The sequence below is a fragment of the Triticum aestivum genome, chromosome 6B (genome assembly GCF_018294505.1).
Source record: "Triticum aestivum cultivar Chinese Spring chromosome 6B, IWGSC CS RefSeq v2.1, whole genome shotgun sequence".
Taxonomy (NCBI): Eukaryota; Viridiplantae; Streptophyta; class Magnoliopsida; order Poales; family Poaceae; genus Triticum; species Triticum aestivum.
In genome coordinates, this window is record NC_057810.1 from 51,648,857 (window position 1) to 51,673,659 (window position 24,803).

Genomic DNA, 24,803 nt, shown 5'->3' on the forward strand with positions numbered 1-24,803 from the left:
TCAAAATGAGTTAAGGTTCCTGCATGAGAAGAAAACATAAATGTGGTCACACAATTCATAATTTGCATGGAAGAGTTCAACTGTGATATTTGAAAAAAATACTGAGGTCCAGAAATCACATATGAGCTATAATTATTAAAAGAGATTACTCTCTATTTTCAATCTGGATATAACCATTACAAAAGGATGAAAAACTAGTTGTCTAATGTCTATTTTCTTTAGAGAAAAAGCTAGTCATATCTTTGTTGACATTACTATCACATTTTGTTGGCCTACCCTGGAAGGGCATCTGCACGGAGAATATATTCATACTTCAACATACAAATGAAAGATAGAAAACAAAGAGAACAAAATAACACAAACAGACAAGTTAAGATGAATGAGCAATGCTAATTTACCTTTTGACATGAAAGCAGAGAGGTTGACATTCGTCTCCAAGTTGCAGGGGGTTGCTGTGTACAAGGCATACCATTTTTTCGAATTATCTCCTTCACGTGCATATGCCTTTACATGCTCAACCTGGCTGAACTTGTCCCACTCAGGACCAGATTGTCCCATGGCTATGGAAGCGAGCAGTGCTAGGCTACAATGTAGCTCCAAATGCCTTGGGTTTATACCTCCCATGTATTTTGGAAATGTTTCCATGTCTTTGTCCGTGAGTATGAGCCTCTGGAGTGCGGGAACACCCTCCAACATCTTCAATTTTGAGCAGTGGGTGATAATAAGCTTCTGCAGTCTGGGGAGATTGGCTATCCTCTCCATGTCAGGGTTTCTATGCAGTTCCAGGTCAACCAGATATGGAAAGTTCTGTAGAGAAGTGAGAGCCTGGACATATTTTATGGATAATTTTTTCAAAGCTCTTGCCTGGAAGGCAAGGCCAGGAGGAAGACATGACAATTTGCAGTGTGTTAGCAAAAGTTCCTGCAAGACAGGAAAGGCCGGGACTTGCTCCTCCCACTCCCACTCCTCCCATTCCACCATTACTATAAAGTTCATTGAATACAATCTCGGAAATGCATCCACCATCTGGGAAGGACATGGACCGTGGCCATGGTAGGACTGGATGAATTCAGGCCCAACACGCCTGATGGCCGGAGCACGTCGGATCTGAATGAACTCCAAATAGGGGAACTGACACAAGCCATCAGGAAGTTGTGTGCAGCAAGTTAGGTCCTCAATGAACAGAATCCTCAAGCACTCAAGGGGCACAACTGATGATGACATCATCCAGCTTGGGAACCATCGGCCAAAATATCCTTTGATGTAAAGATATTCTAACCCGGGCGGAGGGCAGAGCTCATCAAATACCTTCTTGATTAGTTGCTGCCCTTCGTGAGAGACACCATCTTCCTCTTTAATCAGCCCATCATCTTGCAATCTACTACCACAATACAAGGATAGGTCGGTAAGATGCACCTTCTCACCAAGCTTTACCTTTGCTGCAGACGAGGAAGAAGTTACATTCTTCAGCCCCCTTATTCCAACATGCCGAAGCTGATAAAGAGGGCCCAACTCTTCCAAGCTGCACCAATCACCATCCACCTGGGCTGGAAAACCACGTACTATCCTCAGGTTTGTTAGAGCACAAAACCCCCTTGGTATGCCATTTATACTTGTGTCACTGAAGTTAACAGACCTTAGCTGCCCTAACTTCACAATGCTATCTGGAAGATTCACAAATTGTTGGCATCCAAAAAGGCTAATGTACTGCAAGAATTTCATCTTTCCAATGCTATCCGGCAGACTAGATATGTCCGTGTTTTCTAACGACAAGTACCTCAGGTGCTTGAGTTCTTGAAAAGATTCAAGCAATGCTACAACATGTGCAGAAGTTATACATAAAGTTCGTAAACATGGAAAAGTACCTAAAGAATCAATAGGCTTCATATTTATGTGGCCAACTGATATTAGTGTTCTCAATGTCTTTTGTGCCTGTAGAGAACTCCAGTCTAACCCATTTGATTCCAATGCTTTGCTTTCTAGAGATAGCCGAAGAAACTGATGTGCACTAAGTTTACTAGCAATATTAGTTTCTCCACTGTGAGCTGCTAGTGCCTCATCTCTAGACACAAATTGAGCAAATGAGCGTACGACATCATGCATGTTGCAGATAGATTGATCAACATATCTTACATTTGGCTCTATTAGGTTCCTCAATATCAGCTCCTTATAGTACTTCCTTCCTAGTTCTTCCAAGTCGTGTGAGGATCCATGAAGAAATCCTTCACTAATCCACATGCCAATGATATCATCATCACAAAACAATCCATTATTAGGGAGAAGAGAGTAGTATAGGAAGCATTGTTTCATGGAAGAAGACAGATCTTCATAGCTCAAATATATTGCACGGTTTAGTGCTTCAGGCATTTCAGATACCGACCACATAGAATCATCCAGAACCATCTTCCACTCCCGCTGTGTTTTATCCTTCTGACACAAGAGTCCCCCCATTATTTTGAGAGCAAGAGGCAAACCGTCACATTTTCCTATGATTTGCAACCCAATATCCTTTAGCATATCAATTTCACGTCCAATTGTCGAGACTATCTACAAGCAGTTTAACCAATAGTCAATGCAGAGAAGCTTGCCTTTTTAGAATAGTAGCGGTTACTTAGCCGCTAGTGTCAATTCAATGTTAGTCAATAATTAGCTTGTGAAGAAAAGAAGCTAATAAAATACCAGTTAATGTATTACTTAAACTAAGTTGTCAAGTGAATGAACTGATAACCAGGGATGTCGCTATCTCAACCGGGTTATCTAGCACGTGAGCTACTATCATCAGAACAAGATGACAAGGACGTAAGTGCTAAGCTGTATTCTGATCTTTTGTATCATATTAATATTTTCTAAATTACCCGCATCTGTAACATGGACAGGGTGGCCTATGTCTATTGATTGGCCTGGGCATGCTTCCATGTGATTCTAGTTTCTACTGATTACAGTTATGTTGCCGCTTCATGTGGGTTTATTGACACCTCCAGCCAAACACAACTGAATTTTGGTCCAAGGATTGAGCATATATTTGTGAGCATGGTGGTAGAACAATAACACCTTGCTAGTTTCTTACATTTATACCATGTCCCAAATTATACATACTGTTTGGACTTGCATTTCTTGTCGACCACATATATCCTTTTTTTTACTTTCTACTTCATTTGTATATACAAGGCCACCTTGTAGTTTGGGTTTAACTTTGACCATTGATTTGACCAATAAAAAAAAATATATATAGAGAGAGATACTAAGCTCTCATGATTTGAAACGTTCTAGTGCTTCAGGGGTTATGGGGTCACTGTGGGCCCTGCATGTAAGGTTGTGTGCTATTAATTTTATTTCTCCTTTTTTCTCCACACATTTTAATTCATGAGTGCTTATTGAAATTTGTCAACCTCTTCTCTTTCCGTGTTTCGACCCTGATGTCAGCCGGCGGCTGCCATGGATCCATCACGGACCTTTGTGCGGGGCCTCGTTGCGGGTGGAAGAGGTTGCTCCGAGCGCCATTGAGCCACAAATTCGTGCTCACAGCCTCCGCGCCCGTCGGGGCCGTGCGGCCGTGGGGAGGTAGGGACAGCGGATTTGCTACCTGTTGTCGGTGGGGAAGAAGCACCGCCGTCCTTGCAGCCAAAGGTAGTTTCTCTAGTAGTTTTCGTGCGTTTTAATTTTAGGACGGGTGATATGTAGATTAAATCGCGGATTAATATTTTTTAGATGGATAATGATTGAAGTTCGTCGTCCTCATCGTCGTCGGATGATTCCGACATAGAGGATATGCTTTTCGACAACGATGTCGAGCACCTTGACTTCTTGTATCTCGTCCAAGAATTTGAGGCTGGCAAGAAGAGAAAGCGTCGAAGGAGAGCCTTGGCGCAACGGTAAAGTTGTTGCCTTGTGACCATGAGGTCACAGGTTCAAGTCCAAGTCCTGAAATCAGCCTCTTACAGAAATGTGGGGAAAGATTGCGTACTATAAACTAAAAGTGGTCCGATCCTGCACAAGCGACAGGTACGTGCACTGGGCTGCCCTTCAAGAAGAGAAAGCGTTGAGGATCGACGATTGACCATCTTTGCATTTCGCGCAACTGAGCTCTCAGCCATTCCATGTGCATGAAAGCTTACTTCACCGTGGCACCGACCTATCCGACTCACCTCTTCTAGGCGTTATCGAATGCTTAGATCTCTTTTTGTTCGCATTGTCGAAGCTTGCGAGCAGAACTGTCATTTTTTCACTCTCAGGAGGAATGCCGTCGGTTTGCTTTGGTTTAGTTCACACCAAAAGATATCGGCGGCAATGAGAGTGTTAGCATATGGAAATCTGGCTGAGTACACCGATAAGTATCTTCGCATTGTAGATGATACCACACTCAAATGCGTGCGGGTGTTTGCCAACGTTTAGATCTAGGGGTTTTGGTCCCGAGTATCTCCGAGCTCCCAATGAGGACACAAAGAAGTTGATGGCGATGAATGAAGCAAGAGGATGGCCGGGCAATACACCGGCCCATGGTTGCCAGAAATCCGGGTCATTCGGGTTGTGGGATGAGGAACGAGGTCGTGGGTCGCCACCCCTCCGGAACAAGGTGCGGCGCAGGGTTATACATCTTCGATACATCATTTTGGGACATGGATCACGCCCGATAATTATGGGTCGATGACATGGTACGATACATGACATGGAGGGAAAGCTTGCGTTGTTTTTCTTCAAATAATTGTGATATTCTTATGATATTTCCTAATATTGCGTAGATGGAAAATCTCGCCCAGAATTTCGCATCTACCACAGCCCACCAGCCCACTTCCTACTATTTCACCACCCCATGAGATACTTTCCTTTGGGCCGCAATTCTTCTTACCTTCTTCACTGAAGTCGTGCCTTCCCTAATCCTAAGTTCCTGACCAAGCCGTGGCCAGCAAGGCGGCGACGACCATAGTGGATCACAGAAGGGCAGGGCATTGTTAGATCTTCTAGCCGGGGTACTCAGAAATGGCGGGAGAGGGACATGCGACAGCTTGACGTCCGGACAACAGACGAACAGACTTCAAAATCTTGCGCAGAGCGGATTGCCTGGTAAACCTCCATGAACTAGTTCTTGTAATATTGTTCATGTGGTCTTGCTTTTGCAAATTCGGGATCATCCTAATCGATTTGGCTCACAATCCATCCACTGACCCTGGTCAACCCCATGTTATTCCCGACCCTCGATCCGAGTCGATTGGCCCTGGGTCAAGGAAGCACCATCATACCGCAAACTAAGCTACTATGCATCGGCCATAAACGTGATCCTGCTATTGTGCTCGAAGCCATGGCTTCGCATGACTTGTGGATTTGGCATTACTTCTTTGGTTTGCCGGGTTCTCTCAATGATATCAATGTATAACAGAGATCACATCTTGTGCTCGGCTTGCTAGTGGAGATGCTCCGGCTTGCAACTACACCGTCAATGGACATGACTATACCATGGGGTATTATCTTGGCAACGGTACCCTTAATGGTCAACATTTGTGAAGACCATCAGTAAGCCAAAAGTCAAGAAGCAAACTATTTTTTCCCAAGCACAAGAAGCATGCCGAAAGGATATCGAGAAGGCATTTGGTGTGTTGCAAGCTCAGTTGCCATTGTGCGAGATCCTGCTCACTTCTGGGATAAGAAATCACTCTCAAATATCATGACTGCATGTGTAATTCTACACAATATGATTATTGAGGATGCTATGACAATATTGGTAGTCGTGTCAAGCCTGCCAGGAACCAGGATAGGATCAATGCATTTCTGGTGACCTACCGGCAAATTGAGGACAATGTTGCACACACCAGCTCTGTGATGATCTCATTGAGCACCAACACCAGCTGTATGGGAGGTAGACTCCCATTTTGTTCATTTGATCTTAGTTTTATTCATGTGTGATTTGAACCATTCTTTTCATTCCGAACCATTCGTTATTATTTTAATTATTCGAATTTGAACATTCGTTGTAATTGAAGTCCGCCTATGTTGTCTCAACATAGCCAGTGCCAAGCCCGGGTAAAGGAGGAGGGTTGTGATATGTTTGGTGAGCCAACGTCAAAACTCAACCACTCTTATGGAGATGAAACCCAAAAGAAAATCGTTGGGGCATAATCCTATCAGCGACGCGCCATATCGAAACCCGGGTGTGGTGTTAAATGGGAAAGGGTCGGGTCGTCACCCCTTGGTAGTGCGCCGTATCTTGATATAGATACAATCTCAAGTGAGCAAGGATCGGGTCATCGCATCCTTAGTGGTGTGCTACATCAGTGTGTGGGTGCAGTGGAAGGGTCTTCACATTTGAATCGACGAGTGCGAAGGGTAAGGAAGCTAGACGAGCCTAGGAGGGTTCGTTTAGGTAGCTAGAACGTAGAGTCCCTTACAGGTAAGCTTTAGGAGCTAGTTGATACAGCGGTGACGTGAGGAGAGGTGTTGATATCTTTTTTGCCCAAGAAATCAAATGGAGGGGACAGAAGGCGAAGGAGGTGGAGGATACCAGCTTCACGCTATGGTACACGGGGACGGCTACGAACAGAAATGGATTAGACATCTTGGTCAACAAGAGCCTCAAGTATGGAGTGGTAGACGTCAAGAGGCATGGGGACCGGATTATCCCGGTCAAGCTGGTAGTTAGAGGCTTTGTTCTCAATGTTATTAGCGTGTATGTCCCGCAAGCAGGCCACAACGAGAACACCAAGAAGGAGTTCAGGGAAGGCCTGGAGGACATATTCAGGAGTGTACCTATTGGCAAGAAGCTCTACATAGAAGGAGACCTCAATGGCCACGTGGATACATCTAATAATGGTTTTGAACGGGTGCATGAGGGCTTTGCTCTAGCCTACGACATGGTCATAGCTAACACTCTCTTTAAAAAAGAGAGAATCACATCTAGTGACTTTTAGCAGTGGTCAACACTCTAGCCAGGTTGATTTCTTCCTCTCGAGAAGAGAAGACAAGCGTGCTTGCCTAGATTGTAAGGTGATACCTGGAGAGAGCGTTGTCCCTGAACATAAGTTTGGTGGCTGACTTCCGCTTTTGGATTCGCGTCCAACAGGATAAGTCTGCAAAAGTCGCTAGAACGAAGTGTTGGAAGCTCGAGGGGGAGTAGCTCAGGCATTCAAGGAGAGGGTCATTAAGGAGGACCCTTGGGAGGAAGGAGATGATGCAGACAATAAGTGGATGAAGATTGCGACTTGCACACGTAAGGTGGCCTCCGAGGAGTTTGGAGTGTCTAAGGGAAGTAGAAGCGAAGCTAAAGATACCTAGTGCTAGAACTATGATGTTCAGAAGGCTATTAAGGAGAAGAAATATTGTTTCGGACGCCTTTACCTGGATAGGGGTGCAGACAACATAGAGAAGTACAAGGTGGCAAGGAAGGCCGCAATGCGAGCTGTGAGTGAAGCAAGGGGTCGGGCATATGAGGACCTCTACCAGCGGTTAGACATGAAGGAAGGCGAAAGGGACATCTATAAGATGGTCAAGATCCAAGAGAGGAGGACGAGGGATGTCGACCAAGTCAAATGCATCAAGGACGGAGCAGACCAGCTCCTGGTGAAGGACGAGGAGATTAAACATAGATGGCAGGAATACTTCGACAAGCTGTTCAATGGGGAGAATGAGAGCTCTTCTATTGATTTGGAAGACTCCTTTGATGATACTATCAGACATTTTGTGCATCGAATCCAGGGGACTAAAGTCAAGGATGCTTTGAAAGGGATAAAAAGAGGCAAGGTGATGGGCCCTGATTCTATCGCCATTGAGGTGTGGAGAGGCCTCTGAGACATAGCGAGGACATGGCTAGTAAGCTTTTCAACCTCATTTTTTAGCAGACAAGATGCCAGAAGAATGGAGACAGAGTATATTAGTATCAATCTTCAAGAACAAGGGGGGTAGTCAGAGTTGTACAAATTATCGTGGAATTAAGATGATGAGCCATACAATGAAGCTATCGGAGAGTCATTGAGCATTGCTTGAGAAGACTGACAAACGTGACCAAAAATCAAATTGGTTTCATGCCTGGAAGGTCGACCATGATCACCGCAAAAAAAAGGTCGACCATGAAAGCTATTTTCTTGGTATGGCAATTTATGTAGAGATATAGGGAGAAAAAGGATGACCCGCATATACCCGCATATGGTATTCGTTGACTTGAAGAAGGCCTATGACAAAATACCGCGGAATGTCATGTGGTGGGCCTTAGAGAAACAAAAAGTCCCAACAAAGTACATTACCCTCATCAATGATAGTACAATAATATTGTGATAAGTGTTCCAACAAGTGATGGCAGCACTGATGACTTTCCTATTAAAATAGGACTGCACCATGGGTCAGCTTTGAGACCTTATCTTTTTTGCTTTGGTGATGGATGAGGTCACAAGGGATATACAAGGAGATATCCCATGATGTATGCTCTTTGCGGATGATAGTGCTAATAGTTGATAGTCGCACGGGGGTTAATATGAAGTTAGAACTATGGAGACAAACCTTGGAATCGAAAAGTTTTAGACTTAGTAGAACTAAAACCGAGTACATGAGGTGCGGCTTCAATTTACTAGGCACAAGGAGAGGTTAGCCTTGATAGGCAGGTAGTGCTTCAGAAGAATACCTTTCGATATTAGGGGTCAATGCTGCAGAAGGATGGGGATATTGATGAAGATGTGAACCATCAAATCAAAGCCGGATGGATGAAGTGGCGCCAAAGTTCTGGCGTTCTCTGTTGACAAGAGAGTGCCACAAAAGCTAAAAGGCAGGCTCTATAGGACAGCGATTCGACCCGCAATGTTGTATGGCGCTCAGTGTTGACCGACTAAAAGACGACATGTCAACAATTAGGTGTGGCGAAGATGCGCATGTTGAGATGGATGTTTGGCCTGACAATAAAGGATTGGGTCCAGAATGATGATATACGAGATAGATCTGGAGTAGCACCGATTGAAGAAAAGCTTGTCCAACATCGTTCGAGATGTTGGGGCATACTTAGAGCAGGCCTCCAGAAGCTCCAGTGCATAGCGGACGGCTAAAGCGTGCTGATAATGTCAAGAGAGGTCGAGATTATGTTTTTTTAGACAAACATCAAGATTATGTCAATACGTATCGTTGCCCCCCCCCCCCCCCCCCCCTAATAACCCGAGTAAAAACCAAGAGGAAAGAAAGGAGAATAGGCCCATAAGAAAGCCCACTCGTGGTAATGGCCTGTTCTCCTAGTGCCCCGGGTATTATGTGAAAAACCTAGACCCTGGCGTGATTAACGCGTGCCCGAAGGCGATAAGTGTCTGCTGCCGGTTGTCGCTCCGGTGCCTCTGCCCGCCTGCTCGTCACTAGATTCCACTCCGATTAAATCAGGCAGACACTGACGACAGGTGATCCTCCGTACAATACTATAAACTCCAACTAGCCAAGGTTAGCACGTACTCTTTCCTAATCTATCTGAACTCTCATCTTATATGTGTCAGAAATTGTTCATCCGATTCTAGTTATTTTGACTGCATGATCTACTATGCTAATTTGTTTTTAAATTCTTTTGATTGTGCAATCCGTGACACGGTCATGAGGAGAAAAGCCCCCCGAAACGCCATAAATATTGATTCAACTTTAGGCATGCTGCTTAAAATTCTCAATATACTAACATTGTTAAAGTGGATAATGTGCTAGATCCAATTGAAGATAACTTGATTCAAAATTTCATGATAATTTACACTTATTGGGAATTAGCTAGCAACTAGGTTATCTTCTGATGAAATTGTTAATAATTTTAATATTTTTGGTGATTATAGGGGCAAATTTAAACTAATATAAATGTAATCATTTATTTTAATTGCATCAAAGTGACGTATTATTCTAGTATTATGGAATTATTTCTTTGCACATGACAATTTTCTTTAACTATCTTGGCTTGGGCCCCCCCTATACCCAAATCCTGGCACCGCCCCTGAGGTAGACCGAACTTGACATGGGAGGAGTCTGTAAAAAGAGATCTGAAGGATTGGAGTATCACCAGGACAGGGGCGTGGAAGCATGTTTTCCATGTGCCAGAATTATGAGTTGGTTGCGAGATCTTATAGATTTCAGCTCTAGTCTACCCCAACTTGTTTGGGACTAAGCTTTGTTGTTGTTGGGCATTTGTTGTAGTTGAGATGATTATTCTGTTGTATGATGCTAACATATTAATAAGTTTGATTTATATTGCTGTTGTATCAAGATTTATGTTGTTCAAAATCATGAATTGGGCAAAAACCCTAAAAATGGGTTTACGGTACTGCATGACCTTGGGCGGAACAGATGTCGTAAGCTCGTACGACAGACTTTTGGGGAACTGTAAACTGGTTCTGCGGGACGAGTTTTTTTGGGGATCTGCTAGAGATGCTCTTACTATCATACAACTTATTGTTTGTTTATTGACTCTTCCAGCCAAACTCGACTGAATTTTGGTCCAATGATAAACGATGGATATGTGACGATGATGGAAGGACAATACCAACTTGGTACTTTCTCACATTTATACTCCCTCTGTAACAAAACGTAAGATGTTTTTATGCCCTATGCAACCAAAAAACACCTTACATTTTGGTACGGAGGAAGTACCTTATATCCCGGATTAGCAATTTTGTTCGGACTTGCATTTCAAGTGACTATTATATACATTTCAAAATTAACTTTCTGAAAGGAGAACAATTATTTCTTTAGGAAGAAACTAGCTCAGGTTTGGAAAGGAAACAAAGTAATTTAATGCTCTTGTGGATCAAAGGGCAAGAGAGAGTTTAAGGATGAGACTAATCTTTATTGATAGCTGGAGATTCATGAACAGCCAATAGCTCCTTATATATTAGAGACTCCAACTAAAATCAACAGAAGGGAAAACCGAGAACCTACATAAATCTATAGCCTCCTATGAATCCAGACCTGATCAATCTGGTATGAATCCAGACCTGATCCCAACTGCTGCTAACCTACTTCTAGACTGGGCTTGTGCCTGAGTAAAAGGTGATGGTTAACATAGGCATTTTACTCACACCCTTAATTGTGGTTTTCAATTCTAAACAGAGGCCATACTTTATTCGGTTTACATCCAAAAATGATACATTTGGGAATATATGAGCATGAGGTCGTTTAATCAACCTTGGTCATGATACCTAGGTTAAAAGTATTTTGCCTTTTTTACACAGGGCACACCAGGGTGTGTACATGTGTGTAGTTGCATAATTATAGTGTCCATGTGGTGTATAGATTGGCTGTTTTATTTGGACTGAGGCTGCAATTGAGGTAGTGCTTGAAAATGCTACTCTATTCCTGGAACCTAATGGTTTAGACCCTGGCAGACACCCATGCGAGAACAAAGGAAAATCACCATACCAGCATTTCTGGAGATATGCAACTCTTTATTTCTAACAAGACCTATTACTATTTCCGGAATCATAAGGCATCCAATGACTCAAAACTGTATTCTAATATATTTACGAATAGGCTGGATTGCATACCTAAAGATTGGTGTAATGTGTCTGTCGACTCCAAGAAAAGGTGGGAGAAAAAACTTCAATGTGGCACATAGTTATCACAACGCCCTAGTCCTGGCCATCTCAGGCCCGGCCCTGTCGGCCCACCCAGGCCCGGCCCTAAAATCCAGGGCCTAGGCCCGATGGGCTTGCCCATGGGCCGGGCTTGGGCCTGAGTTTTGAGCCCACCAGTAGGGCCTGGACGAGCTTGGGCTTGGCATATTGGCATTTTAAGGAAGAGGCCCGGCCCACGGCCCTAAGCCCTAAGGGCTTTCTAGGGATTTTTACCAGATGGGCCGGGCTTGGGCTTGAAAAGTAGGACCAGTGATAGGGCCTGAGCCTCAATTTTTTGCCGTGGGCTTTTTCAGGCCCGGCCCAAGCCCGGCCCGGCCCGGCCCATGGCCAGATATACAAGGCCCTAAGAAAAAACTAAGCTGGCACCATACAAATGCCAGAACGATGGTGTAACTTACTAAATGAAAATGGCTAAGATATAACACTCTAAAAACTATGCATCCGGGAAGTTCTATATATACAACAAAATCCATCGTCCAATAAGAGACAACACACTGTGAGTAGCCTTACTATCTCTACTCCAATCAAGCATTGAGCTAGTAATTATAAAGATGCATAGAGTTTAGTTACACACCTGTTTCTTGAGCAATGACCATGCATCCTCCTCCTTCAATTTGTCCACATGGTGGTAGGGAAGCACATCTTTCATCCTCGAGCCACTCTTTCATCTCTAGTAGTGACGACGACTCGACTACCTCGAGCCACAACATTAGACAAGGGTGTTTTAAGCACATCATCCCATGCTCCATGGTTCCAAACATCATCTAGCATCAGGAATAGCCTCTTCCCTTTCAAGGTAGTGGAAAGGATTGACTGAAGCAAAGCCAACACCTTTTCACCACCATGTACTCCCCCGGCTTGCGTGATGATTGTCCTTAGAAGCTCAACCTTGTCAAAGTCCTTGTTGATGCTCAACCATATTGTCTTGTCAAAGTTGGCATTCATTGTTTCGTCATTGAAGATTTTCTGGGCAAGAGTGGTCTTACCGATCCCACCAACACCAACAACAGCGAACACCATGATATTGTTGTTGCTCTCTTTTTCAGAAAGCATCATCTCAACCAGTTTTCTTGTGTCTTCTTCGATCTTCTCCCCGACTACACCCTGCCGGTCGAACTCCCCTGATGTCTCACGCCTGGCATCACTAGAACGAGGGGCGTGCACATTGATGCCACGATCCTCATAGGAACTAAGATTGATGAAGCTAAAAGCAGCGCTTCGCTCCTTGATGGCGTCGAGCCTCTTGTTAAGCGCCTTGATGCGGGTGCCGATATCGCGGGCAAGGGAGGGATTCCGCATGCAAAAGAGCAAGGGGTTGAAGCACCCGCAGTCTACTTTGGATGGACCGCGCTCCATGGCCTTGAGCTTGCAGAGGTCGAGGATGTCGGCAGCTTTGTACATGGCGCGCTTGAGCTGGCCGACCCACTCTCGCACGGTCTCGTCGGTGATGTTTCTCCTGTCAGCGTCGGCAAGGAAGTTCTTGAGGTCCCTAAGCTTGACGTCCATCTTGTCGATGTCGTCTTCGACTCCAAGTAGCATGTGCACCTCCTCGCTCACCATTTCGGTCAGCATGTTTTGCACGTAGGATGCGAAGGCATCCAGGACCATGGCCATTTTTGCTCTGTTCTGCTGTAACAAAAGAGGGCAAAGTCAGGTAGGAATTAACCACTCAACAGAGGGTGAGAAACCAAAAACTGCTGCAGTAAGAAGCTTTATTTGTGGGACTCGCCTGCAGTCAAGCTCCGATTTTTCTTTTCCAATAAATAAAATTTCCCCAATCTCACTCCGGCGGCGCCCAGAAGCGACCCGGCACCGCGGCCAGGACCTGAACCGTCCGTCCGGGATCCCACTGCGAAGGCAGGGGGAGCAGCCCGTCCTTGTGGACGGCGAGCGGTAACTCGGGGCAGTCGAGTGGATGTCCTCCGGCCGGCAAACTGACGGCAGCCACGACTGAAATACCGACCACACCCGGCCGTCGCCGGAATCGAACCGCAGCTCGCCGGCGTCAATCTGAGCCTGGGCACTCGCGATTTGTAGCGAGGGAGCTCGGTTCAGGCTGGGAGTTGCTGTGATTGGATCGGATTTGGGTATGGTGTGGCGTATGGCGCGCCGGAGGAGGGGAGGCCAGGCAGGGGCACCGAACCGGGGAGGAAGCCATCTATAGCTAGCTACGCGAGAGATGAGATTCTTTGAGCAACGGCACACGCTGCCTGCCGCGGTTCCTTGCCCTCTCTCAAGTCTCAACTCAACTCAAAAGAGGGCGATGCGAGAGAAGAGAAGAGATGCTTTGCTCTCCTTCCACTCCGGGCGGAAGGCCTTCTTTTTCTTTTTTCCTTTCCTTCTTTTGGTCCGATGCTGTTTTCTACTACAATACTTATTAATTAAATAATTAATTGGTTCGATCCTTTTTTTATGATGAAACTACATATGTTGAGCTCTATTGATTAACAGCAATCTTCATAGAGATTAATACACGAACTAACATTACATAAATGTTAAACAGCAAATTTCGCCAAGCTGTGTGCTCCGTGGTCACGGTTTCTTCCTTCATGTCTGTAGTAGCATTCTTCATATTCCTTGGCATGCCCAACGACCTCTCTGTTTTCTCAGAGATATCTCTAACAATAGTCATACAGTCCGATGCAATGAATTACATGCAAGGGCTTGCGCCTCACGACAATTTCAACTATTATTTTTTGGGGGTAAATAAGGTATTTCATATTCATCATAGTAGTATTCTTCTGATGCCTTCTGGAGCCAAATCTTGTTATCCTAACCCAGATCGATGAACTTCGAACATCTCCGAGGGGACACCACAAACGATCCCCATATGTTCGAGCGAACAGTCTGGACACAAAAAAAGCCCCCTCTACAATCGGGCCCCTCATACCGCCTGGTTCATTTTGTCAGACCGTCCGGCACCACCCAAATCTAGTCCATATGCGGAGCCGATTTGGGGTCATCTGGACGTGTTTGCCACGTCAACCAGACACACCAGATCCATCCATTACCGAACATGCCTTCTTCCTCTCCTATTCTATAATACTCTCTTCATTTCTTTATGTAAGGTGTATTATTTTTGGCACAGTGACCAAGACACATAATTATAGACATTTTAGGACAAAATTACCCTTGACAAATTTATTTGTTAGTGGCAAGTAAATCAGTTATTCGAGGAAATATGAGATACATGCAATCGACAGAGAGATACTTTCTTTCTTTTGCTACAAGGAGACATACAGACAATCAGAAGAGAGATACTTTCTCTTTTTATGGAGGGCTAACAAGGAAATTATTAGGAATTAGAAGAAATGCACCTTACATTCTGCATTTTTATAAAAAAAACAAATACACCTTATATAAAGGAACGGAGGGAGTATTACAGCTACCTAAGGGCATCTCCAATGACGACCCGTAAATTTTCTACACATCCTTCCGCGGACAGGATGCGCTCTAGGTGTGGAGGCGTCCCGATCCGGATCTGGGGATAGGCACTCGTCACGCTCATCCAGTGTCCTAGTGGCACCGAGGAGCGACCAAGCGAAAGCTTCACACTTTGTTGCCGATGACGGCGACTCTCACGAGCGCCTCTTTCTTCTTGAAGACGTCGTCGTGGTGCTCCTATTCGTGTCTGGGCTCCAGGTGAAAACTTTTGTCCGTTTCGGACTCGGCAGCGGTGATGCTTTGCACCGTTCTCCCTTCGAAGGGTGTTATTGTGGAGTTTAGCTGTACTAGGGTGTTGTGTGGCATTGTACTCCTTTCTTCCTTTGTTCTCTTTCGGTTGCGTACTCACGTGCATTCTGTGTGTGCCGATTATCCTAGGATCGGTTTTATAAGAGGGCTACCTCTTCACTTTGTGTCGTCTGGCCGTGTGCTTTGTTCGGTTGGTGCTTTATATATAAAACGGGGCGAGAGCCTGTTTTGAGAAGTGTGTTTTCCTTTTTTACAATGCGTTATTTTGATGGTCTCTTTCCGAGGGTATAATTATGTGTTATCTGCAAATTTAATCGATACGCACAAAAGTTTTGTGCAGTGGTCACCATCACTACATGTATTATATTGGTGCTACAGTGTCATATGTTGGCATTTAGAGATTGATATATTTTATAAGTTGGCTGTCGCAGATTGATCTGAGAAATCATTGACCAGTCAAAATTGTTAACCAAATTCAAAACTAGACACATCAGAACCAAGTATTCTCTCAAAACCTAGTTGTTCGGCCATCATCAGTATGAAACCTTCCCCTATCGAAAAAAGAAACCTTAGTTTTCATCAAACACTTTGAGAATGATCAATCAAACAGTTACACGGTGACTTGAGACAGAGTCTTTGAGTGTGCATATTTGTTAGGCAATAACCGTATCCTTCAAAGCGAGCATGTAAAGTCATTTGCTAAGCAAACACTTGACGAGCTAAACGATGATATAGGATACATGTGTTATTTAATTCATACCAACAAGGTCCAAGACCTTTCATGAGTTGGCTGATCATCGATATAGTTTCGACTTATAATGATCTGGATATGTATGTCAGTATACATTATTATTAAGTCATGGGTAAAAGATCGATGCGGATGAACCGTGTGTCAGTGTACGTGTAACATCTTTAACTGAATTTACATGTTTTTTCAGTCTGAACCTAGATGTTTTATCCAACCCGTGCGAGCTTGCGACTTCATGTGCTGTATGTAAACTCTAATTAGGCAGCTTTATCTAGCTTCTGCCTTTGATACTACATCTGGCTCATGCACTAGGGATCCTTTGCCGTCTGATAATAAATGAAGGTGGTATGCCTAATTTGGATCTTAATTTGAGCGCCAACGTATGCTTTGAACTGCTGTCTGCGAAATTAACCGCAGCTGAACATTGCCTGCAGTGACATAGGCCCCCTATTGAGAAAGGCTTCTTTGGGAAACCTTGATGGTTTTCTGGATGAATGAAGCCGAGTGGATGACATGATGGACGAATTCTTCAAATCAACTGGATTTCCTTGAGCACACCTACACCTGAGTACCTGACACTTCACACTGGGACCCCCTTTCCCTTCTCGTGATTGATAATCACCTTGATCAGCACTTGATTCAGAATCACTGGTGTTCCATCAGCAAAGTGGGAATGATTTTGTCAACAAAAGAAAGAAGCCCGAAACCGCGCGCATATGGAAAAACAGCTTGACTTGTCAAGTTACATGCGTTGCTGGCAGGCGTCCATTCTACTGCTCTCTCCAATTCCTAGCTTTTGATTTCTGAAGTCAAAGCAAGCAAACTGAAGAAGTCCTGTCTCCAAACGACCAAGCCAAGAAACAAAGGAGGAAAGACGACTCCGTTTTACTACTGCTGGAGTTTCATGGATGATCTCAGCAATAATAATAATTGACTTAAAAAATACTACCAGTCTTTGTTCTTTTCCTTTCCTAATACTCGTATCAGTTATTTGGGCATCACACCTCCAACCAACAAGCCAGTTAAGAAATAAAGAAAGAAAATGACTCTGTTTTACTACTACTGGAGTTGCGCTTGAAACTAAGATCAAGGTGTTTCTCTTCACCTTTTCTCTTAGTACAATTTAATCCGTACTAGTAAATACAGTAATGTCAAATGGCCCCCAATATCTCTGAGACTGGAGTCAAGCTGATCCATTCATTCTTGTTGCATTATGGAATTCATCAAAAGTTCCCAAATTAAATAATTACTTGCACAAACATACGTATGTCACAAAAAAGACAAGTCTCCAAGCAGCTACACTACATCGTCGTTTCTCAACACAACAAAGCTTACTGCCAATCCACAAAGTACAGACTACATAGCAACACTCTGTCTTTGCCAAGTAGATAGATAACCAAAATTAAAAAAGAATGTCGAACTTCAGTAGTTCATGCTGCAGCGTCAAAGTAGGCTTCCCTTTCACCAGGGCTTCTCTGCATTCATGCATGGATAAGCTCCAATCACATCCAGCATAATCGATGCCTGCTTCCCTTTCACCAGATCAAACCAGCACAATCGATGCCTGCTTCCCTTTCACCTGATCAAACCAGCACAATCGATGCTGGCTTCCCTTTCACCTGATCAAACCAAGGTTTCAATTATATCAGATATATACGACCATGCAACAGGGCTTAACATATCAAGAAGTTCCATGTTTCCACGCATAGTACAGCTGCTAACTTTATTAACCAGACCACACATGCTATTATATGAACCATTGGCCAAAGCCTAAAGCAATAGCCAGTACAGAGTGTCAGTCAACGCACTGCTGATAGTTTGTATCAATTACCATTCTTTCGGAGTTCTGTAATTAACATATACTGTAGTAACCAAGGGAGTTAACCAGTTCAAGATTATCACTAGCATTATAGCCATACCAAAAGAATAAACCAAGAAAAGAGAACTCTAATTTTTCTGGATGGAGGGAATCACAGGCCTTGAAGCAGTGTGCTAGCAGTAGTACCTAGTTAATGATCTCTTCATCTGCTGTTCTTGTATGCGCTTCTTGGTTCTTGTTTTCACCCACAGGGCCTGATGAAGCTCCTTTGTTATCCTCTGCATCCACCAGGAAGAAATAGGGTTTAATATATCAACATTTTTTATCTCCATTGGCTAAAGCACAGATGCTATTAAATGAACCGTTGGCTAAAGCAATTGCCAACACAGAGTATCAATTACCATTCTTTGAGAGTTATGTTATCAATATATAGTAACCAAGGGAGTTAATCAGTTCAAGATTCTCACTAGCATTAGTGCCATATCAAAAGAACAAACCAAGAAAAAAAGAACTCTGATATTTCTGGATGGAGGGAATAACAGGACTTGAAGCACATTGTGCTAGCACTAGTACCTAGTTTATGATCTCTTCATCCTCTGTTCTTGTCTGCACTTCTTGTTTCTTGTTTTCACCCCTTGAGCCTGATGAAGCTGCTTCATCATCCTGCTCTGCATCCACCGGAAGAAAATAAATATGAAAAATTACGAACAGAGCAACCGAACGATCAAATTAAGATGCAGGAGAAGTTACGGTAATTTACCTCTCGATTTGGAAGACCTGCTGGGCAAGAAGTGTTGCGACAGGATATTCCTCGCCCAGACAGCGTCCTCGTTTGCTAACTGGCGCACTTCCTTGGAGTAATTCCTCCCCTTGGGGCTCAGCATTGCTGCATCATCCTCCATTTCTATGACTATGTTATGCAACGTGCAGCAGGCATCTATCATTTTACCTAGAGTTTTCAGGTTGGCCGGCCACCACGCCTCTCCCTGCAGACACTTCCATATATCTTTGAGCCTTGCCAGCGCCTTCAGAGCACAGTTTGTGGCCGCAGAATGTCTCCTATTGAACTCTGCCTTGGAATCTGAGAGATCTTCTTCCTGGTAAGGTGTGAGTAACCATGGGAGAAGAGGATATCCTGCATCACCAATTATGTATTCCCCGACTTCTGATCCATCTAATGCTACCTTCAGCTTGCTGCCATTCAGCCAACCTCCCTTCTCGCACTCCTTGAAGATTCGAGAGTCCTGCAAAACGCTCGACTGGTTCATACCTGATCTGAGCCAAATATTTCTAAACCTCATCTCTGAATCAACGACAACTTGCATCAGTGTACCAAAATTCTTCTCATGGTCCCAGTGTGGTCCAAATGGGATGTGCGTTGTACATATAACACCGCAGCAGTTATGCATATTGTGGATCTTGTCAAACTTGGATTTGATTTCATCCTTTTCACTGCAGTCTGGCCAGCTTGTGTGGTGGACTGCCCTCTCGCACATTGCAGCAACGAACCTCTCAGTTACCAACAAGATGATTGACTCGTTCACACCAACAGAGGATCCTATGCTCTCTGTTAGCTCACTGGACTGCAACCTTCTAAGAGCAACGGCTACCCGATCTTCTAAAGACAGCACCCTACCGTCAACAAAGGTGTAGCTATTCATATCTTCCATTGATGGCCCCATCACCAAACTGCAGATGTAGCTAAAGGTTTTCTTCGTCATTTTGAAGAGAGACTCGAATCTTTGTGTGTCCTCAAAAAAGGTCAAGGTTCCTGCATAAGAAGCCGTAAAAGCGGTTACACAATTCATAGGTAAGAGCTCAGTTGTTGACAGAGTTACTACAGTGAGAACCAGAAACATCACATGAGCAGGGGAACTAGTAGGGAACAAGTGAGAACAATAGAAACTTAGTAGATGACGGACTCCATCCAAATCAGAAAGTAACATTGGTCAACAAATAGCCATTGCAAAATGATAGAAGGCTAGTTATCTATTTTCTTTGGAGAAAAAAAAGCTAGTAATATATTCAAAAAACCATGTTCACATTACTACCATGTAATTGTTGTTGTACTCTGCGAGGGTGTATTCAAAAGGAGTAGTTGGGAGCATATTCAAACTCCAACATACTGACGGAAGGTAGAAAACAAGGAGAATAGTTCAGATAACCAGAATAAATTACCTCTCAACATGAAAGAGAGGCTGACATTTGTCTCCAACTTGTAGGGGTTAGCTGTGTACAAGACATACCATTTCCTTGAATTATCTCCTTCGCGTGCATATGCCTTGACATGCTCAACATGGCTGAACTTGTCCCACTCAGGGCCAGATTCTCCCGCGGCTATGGAAGCGAGCAGTGCTAGGCTGCAGTATAGCTCCAAATGCCTTGGGTTTATACCTCCCATGTATTCTGGGAGTGACTCCATGTCCTTATCCGCGAGTATGAGCCTCTGGAGTGCAGGAACACCCTCCAGCACCTTCAGCTTTGGGCAGTCTTCGATGCTAAGCTTCTGCAGTCTGGGAAGATTAGTGAACCTCTCCAGGTCAAGGTTTTCATCCAGTTTCAGCTCGACCAGAGATGGAAAGTTCTCTAGATAGGTAAGACCTTGGACATATCTTATCGATAAGGAATACAAAGCCCTTGCTTGGGAGGTAAGACCAGGAGGAAGACACCTCAATTTGCACCGATATAGCCTAAGTACCTGCAAGACAGGAAAGGCTGGCACTTGCTCCTCCCACTGCCACTCCTCCCACTCCACCATTCCTCCTAAATTCATCTCATGCAATCTTGGAAATGCAGGCAGCATTTGGGAAGGACGAGGACTGTGGTGATGGTAGGACTGCAGGAAATCAGGTCCAACAAGCTTGATGGCTGGAGCACGATTGATCTGAATGAGCTCCAAATAAGGGAGTTGACACAAACCAATAGGAAGCTGTGTGCAGTATGCTAGGTCGGCAATGAACAGAATCCTTAAGTTCTTGAGGGGCACATCTAGTGATGAAATCATCCACCTTGGGAGCCGTTGGCCAAAATATCCTCTGATGTAAAGAGTTTCTAACCTGGACGGAGGGCAGAGCTCATCAAACAACTTCTCGATTTGTTGTTGCGCTTCCTCAGACACGCAATCTTCCTCTTTAATCAGCCCATCATCTCCCAATATACTACCACAATTTAAGAATAGAATAGTAAGATGCACCTTGTTGATAAGCTTTGCCTTTGCTGCATATGAGGAAGCAGTTATATTCTCTAATCCGTCCAATCCAAGACTGTTGAGCCGAGAAAGTGGACCCAACTCTTCCAAACTACACCAATCACCATCCACCTGGGCTGGAAAACCATGTAATACCCTCAAGTTCGTTAGAGCATGGAACCCCCTAGGTATGCCTTCTATGCTTGTTCCACTGAAGTTAAGGTACCTTAGCTGCGCTAACTTTACAAAGCTACGGGGAACTTTAACAAATTGCTCACATCCTGTAAGGCTAATGTACTGCAAGAATTTCATCTTTCCAATGCTATCAGGTAGACTTGATATATCAGTGTTTCCTAAGGACAAGTACCTCAGGTGCTTGAGTTCATGCAAGGATTCAAGCAATGCTACAACATGTGCATAATCTATATGTAAAGTTCGTAGAAATGGAAAATGAACCAAAGAATCACCAGGCTTGATATTTATATAGCCAACTGATATTAGTGCCCTTAATGTCTTTTGTGCTTGCAAAGAACTCCACTCCAACCCATCTGATTCTGATGTTTTGCTTTCTACCGATAACCGGAGAAACTCATGTGCAGTAAGTTTACTAACAATATTAATTTCTCCACTCTGAACTGCTAGTGCCTCATTTCTAGCCACAAATTGAGCAAATGAGCATACAACATCATGCATGTTGCACACATCTTCACCAACATACTTTGTATTTGGCTCTAAAAGATTCCTCAGCATCAGCTCCTTATAGCAATTTCTTCCGAGCTCTTCTAAGTCATCTGAGGTCCCGTGAAGAAATCCTTCACTTATCCACATGCCAATGATTTCATTGCTAAAAAACACTGCAGTTTTAGGGAGAAGGGAGAAATGCAGAAAGCATTGTTTGGCACAAGAAGGTAAATCTTCATAGCTTAAATATAATGCATGGTTTAGCTCTTCAGGCATTCCAGATATCGACCATACAGAATCATCCAGAACCATCTCCCACTCACGGTGTCTTTTGCCCTTCTGACACAATAGACCTCCCATTACTTTTACTGCAAGAGGCAAACCATCACATTTTGCTATAATTTGCAACCCAATGTCCTTGAGCATATCAATGTCACGTCCATCAGTCTCACTTGAGATTATCTGCAAGCAGTTGAACTGATGGAGTCAATAAGGAGTGTTTTTTCCTTGAGAGAAAAAATTGCCGTTTGCTAACTGCTAGCGTTGAATCAATATTAGTCAATAATAGGCTAGTGGAGAAAAGAGACTCGAAAGATTGGTTAATGTACTGCTTAAATTAAACTATTAAGTGAATGAACTGGTAAGCAGGGATGTTGCTGTTAGTATCATGTGAGTGGGCCTGGGCACGCTTTAGTATCATTGACTGATTACAGTTTTTCCATACTGCAGGTATAGTACTACTGGACAACTTAATGTGGATTTATTGACACCTCCAGCCAAACACGACCGAGTTTCAGCCCAAGGAAGAACAATACCACTGTTTTTCACCTCTTTATGAGTTTTAGCCTAAGGACTGACTATGTATTTGTGAACATGATGGAAATGGAAGAACATTTTTTCAGCTTTGATAAATCGAAGAACATTTGTATAATCCTAATTATCCATTTTGTTTGGACTAGCATTTTAGGTAATGACTACATATATTTCAAAATTTTAGCTTTCTAAAAGTGAGAAACAATGCCAAGAAGGGAAAATAATTCTTTGACACTAGCAAAAGTTAATTGCTCTCAGATAGAACTGTATTTGCGTTATTATTGGAGTTTAGTTTTGCACCTGTTTCTTGAGCAATGACCAGGCATCCTCCAAGTCTAATTTGTCCACATGGTGGTAGGGAGGCATAGCTTTCATCCTCTGAGCTACTATTTCACCTCTAGTAGTGACAAGGACTCGGCTACCTCGAGCCAAAGCATTAGTCAAGGGTGTTTTAAGCACATCATCCCATGCTCCATGGTTCCACACATCATCTAGCACCAGAAATAGCTTCTTCCCTTTCAAGGTAGCGGCAAGGATTGGCTGAAGCACAGCCAATGCCTTTTCACCACCATGTACTCCCCCGGCTTGCGTGATGATTGTCCTGAGCAACTCAACCTTGTCAAAGTCCTTATTGATGCTCAGCCATATCATCTTCTCGAACTCAGCATTCAAGGCTTCATCGTTAAAGACCTTCTGGGCAAGAGTGGTCTTGCCGATTCCACCGACACCAACAATGGCGACCACCATGATGTTGGTGTTGCCCTCCTTTTCACTCAGCATGATCTCAACCAGCTTTCTTGTGTCTTGTTCGATCTTCTCTCCGACTACACCTGACCGGTCAAACTCCCCTGAAGTCTCACGTCTGGTATCGCCAGAATGAGATCCATGGACCTTGTTGCCACGATCCTCATAGGAACCAAGATTAATGAAGCTGAAAGCAGCGCTTCGCTCCTTGATGGTGTCGAGCCTCTTATTGAGCGCCTTGATGCGAGTACCGATGTCGTGGGCATGGGAGGGATTCCGCATGCAGAAGAGCAAGGGGTTGAAGCACCCCACATCTTTAGTGGACGGATCATGCTCCATGGCCTTGAGCTTGCACAGGTCTAGGACATCGGTGGCTTCGTACATGGCACGCTTGAGCTGGGCCACCCACTCTTGCACGCTCTTGTCGGTGATGTTTCTCCTATCAGCGTCGGTGAGAAAGTTGTTGAGGTCCCTGAGCTTGAGATCCATCTTGTCAATCTCGTCTCCGACTCCAAGCAGCATGTGCACCTCTTCGCTGGCCATCTCCGTCAGCATGCTCTGTACATAGGATGCAAAGGCATCCAGGACCATGGCCATTTTGGCTGTGTTTTGCTGCAACAAAGATAAATCAACACCACGTCGTTATCATTCCTTGCCAGTCGGTGCAGCTAAGGGTTAATTACTGGTTGTTACTATTTAAAAAATGATCAATTACTGGTTTAAAAATAGAAACTGGCATCAGGTTGGAATGCTGAAGCGATAAGCATGCGAAACAGCAAAATGAAAATAGGCAAGCACAAGCTACCTGCCAGATGGATAGAAGCAAGCAAACCCAAGCTTATGTGTCACTCAAAGTCTGAGTATTCGTCGTCGTCGTCACCGGCTCACCGCCGGCTCCACCATGCCGCCCCCGTCGCGGCTGCAGCTGTGCTGCCACTGCCCTCACCGTCGTGTCGCCATGGAGCGGCTGGCATGGACCAAGCACGGTAGGACGTCGCTTGGAGGAGATGTGAGCAGGAGGGAGGCTGCGCTCGGAGTAGATGTGAGCAGGAGGGGCAGCAGCCAGCGAGGTGATTGATGGAGGAATCAGGGAGAGACGCGAGGCGAGTAATGGAGGCAGGGAGAGCAGGGGGGCAGTGACAGTGAGTGAGGAGTGGCGGTACAGCAGAGGGGGCGAGGAGTGGGGCGGAGCGAGCGACGAATGATTGAGAGAGAGAGAGAGGGTGTCAACATTAACTACTACGTACTTCCTCCGTTCATAAATATTTGTCTTTCTAGACATTTTAACAAGTGACTACATACGGAGCAAAATGAGTGAATCTACACTCTAAAATATGTCTACATACAGATGTATGTAGTAGTCCATTTGAAATGTCTAGAAAGACAAATATTTAGGAACGGAGGGAGTACTCTGCCACCGTTCCTCTGATGCATTTTCGTGTTTCGTTTTTTTTTGCCCACTGCTCCGTTCGTTCGGCTTCGGCCTCGCCTCCATCCAACCTGACCTAAATTAAGAACGGATTTGCGTCCACAAGAACAGTAGACGGACAGAAAATG

The 24,803-nt window shown here is 44.3% G+C and overlaps 2 protein-coding genes across 3 annotated transcripts; both read right to left on the reverse strand.

The window, feature by feature from the left end:
- Positions 1 to 12,143: 12,143 nt before the first annotated feature.
- Positions 12,144 to 13,199, reverse strand: LOC123138776 (putative disease resistance protein RGA4; the record flags this gene model as incomplete). Its single annotated transcript, XM_044558655.1, has 1 exon — positions 12,144 to 13,199. A coding segment is annotated over one exon (993 nt), but the record flags the coding sequence as incomplete, so codon positions are not given.
- A 4,860-nt stretch (positions 13,200 to 18,059) lies between these two features.
- Positions 18,060 to 24,410, reverse strand: LOC123135713 (disease resistance protein RGA2). Of its 2 annotated transcripts, none has more exons than XR_006466141.1 (6): positions 24,052 to 24,410; positions 22,803 to 23,858; positions 20,000 to 22,151; positions 18,582 to 19,592; positions 18,395 to 18,484; positions 18,060 to 18,099 (listed from the first exon to the last, which is right to left on the reverse strand). XR_006466141.1 is itself a non-coding variant. In XM_044554897.1 (6 exons), the coding sequence occupies exons 2-5, from the start codon at positions 23,841 to 23,843 to the stop codon at positions 18,395 to 18,397; spliced, it is 4,299 nt and encodes a 1,432-aa protein (XP_044410832.1). In that variant the 5' UTR covers positions 23,844 to 23,858; positions 24,052 to 24,410; the 3' UTR covers positions 18,060 to 18,099. The 2 variants fall into 2 exon arrangements, 1 of the variants encoding a protein (XP_044410832.1); XM_044554897.1 differs by having other exon boundaries at positions 18,395 to 18,489.
- Between the last annotated feature and the right edge of the window lie 393 nt (positions 24,411 to 24,803).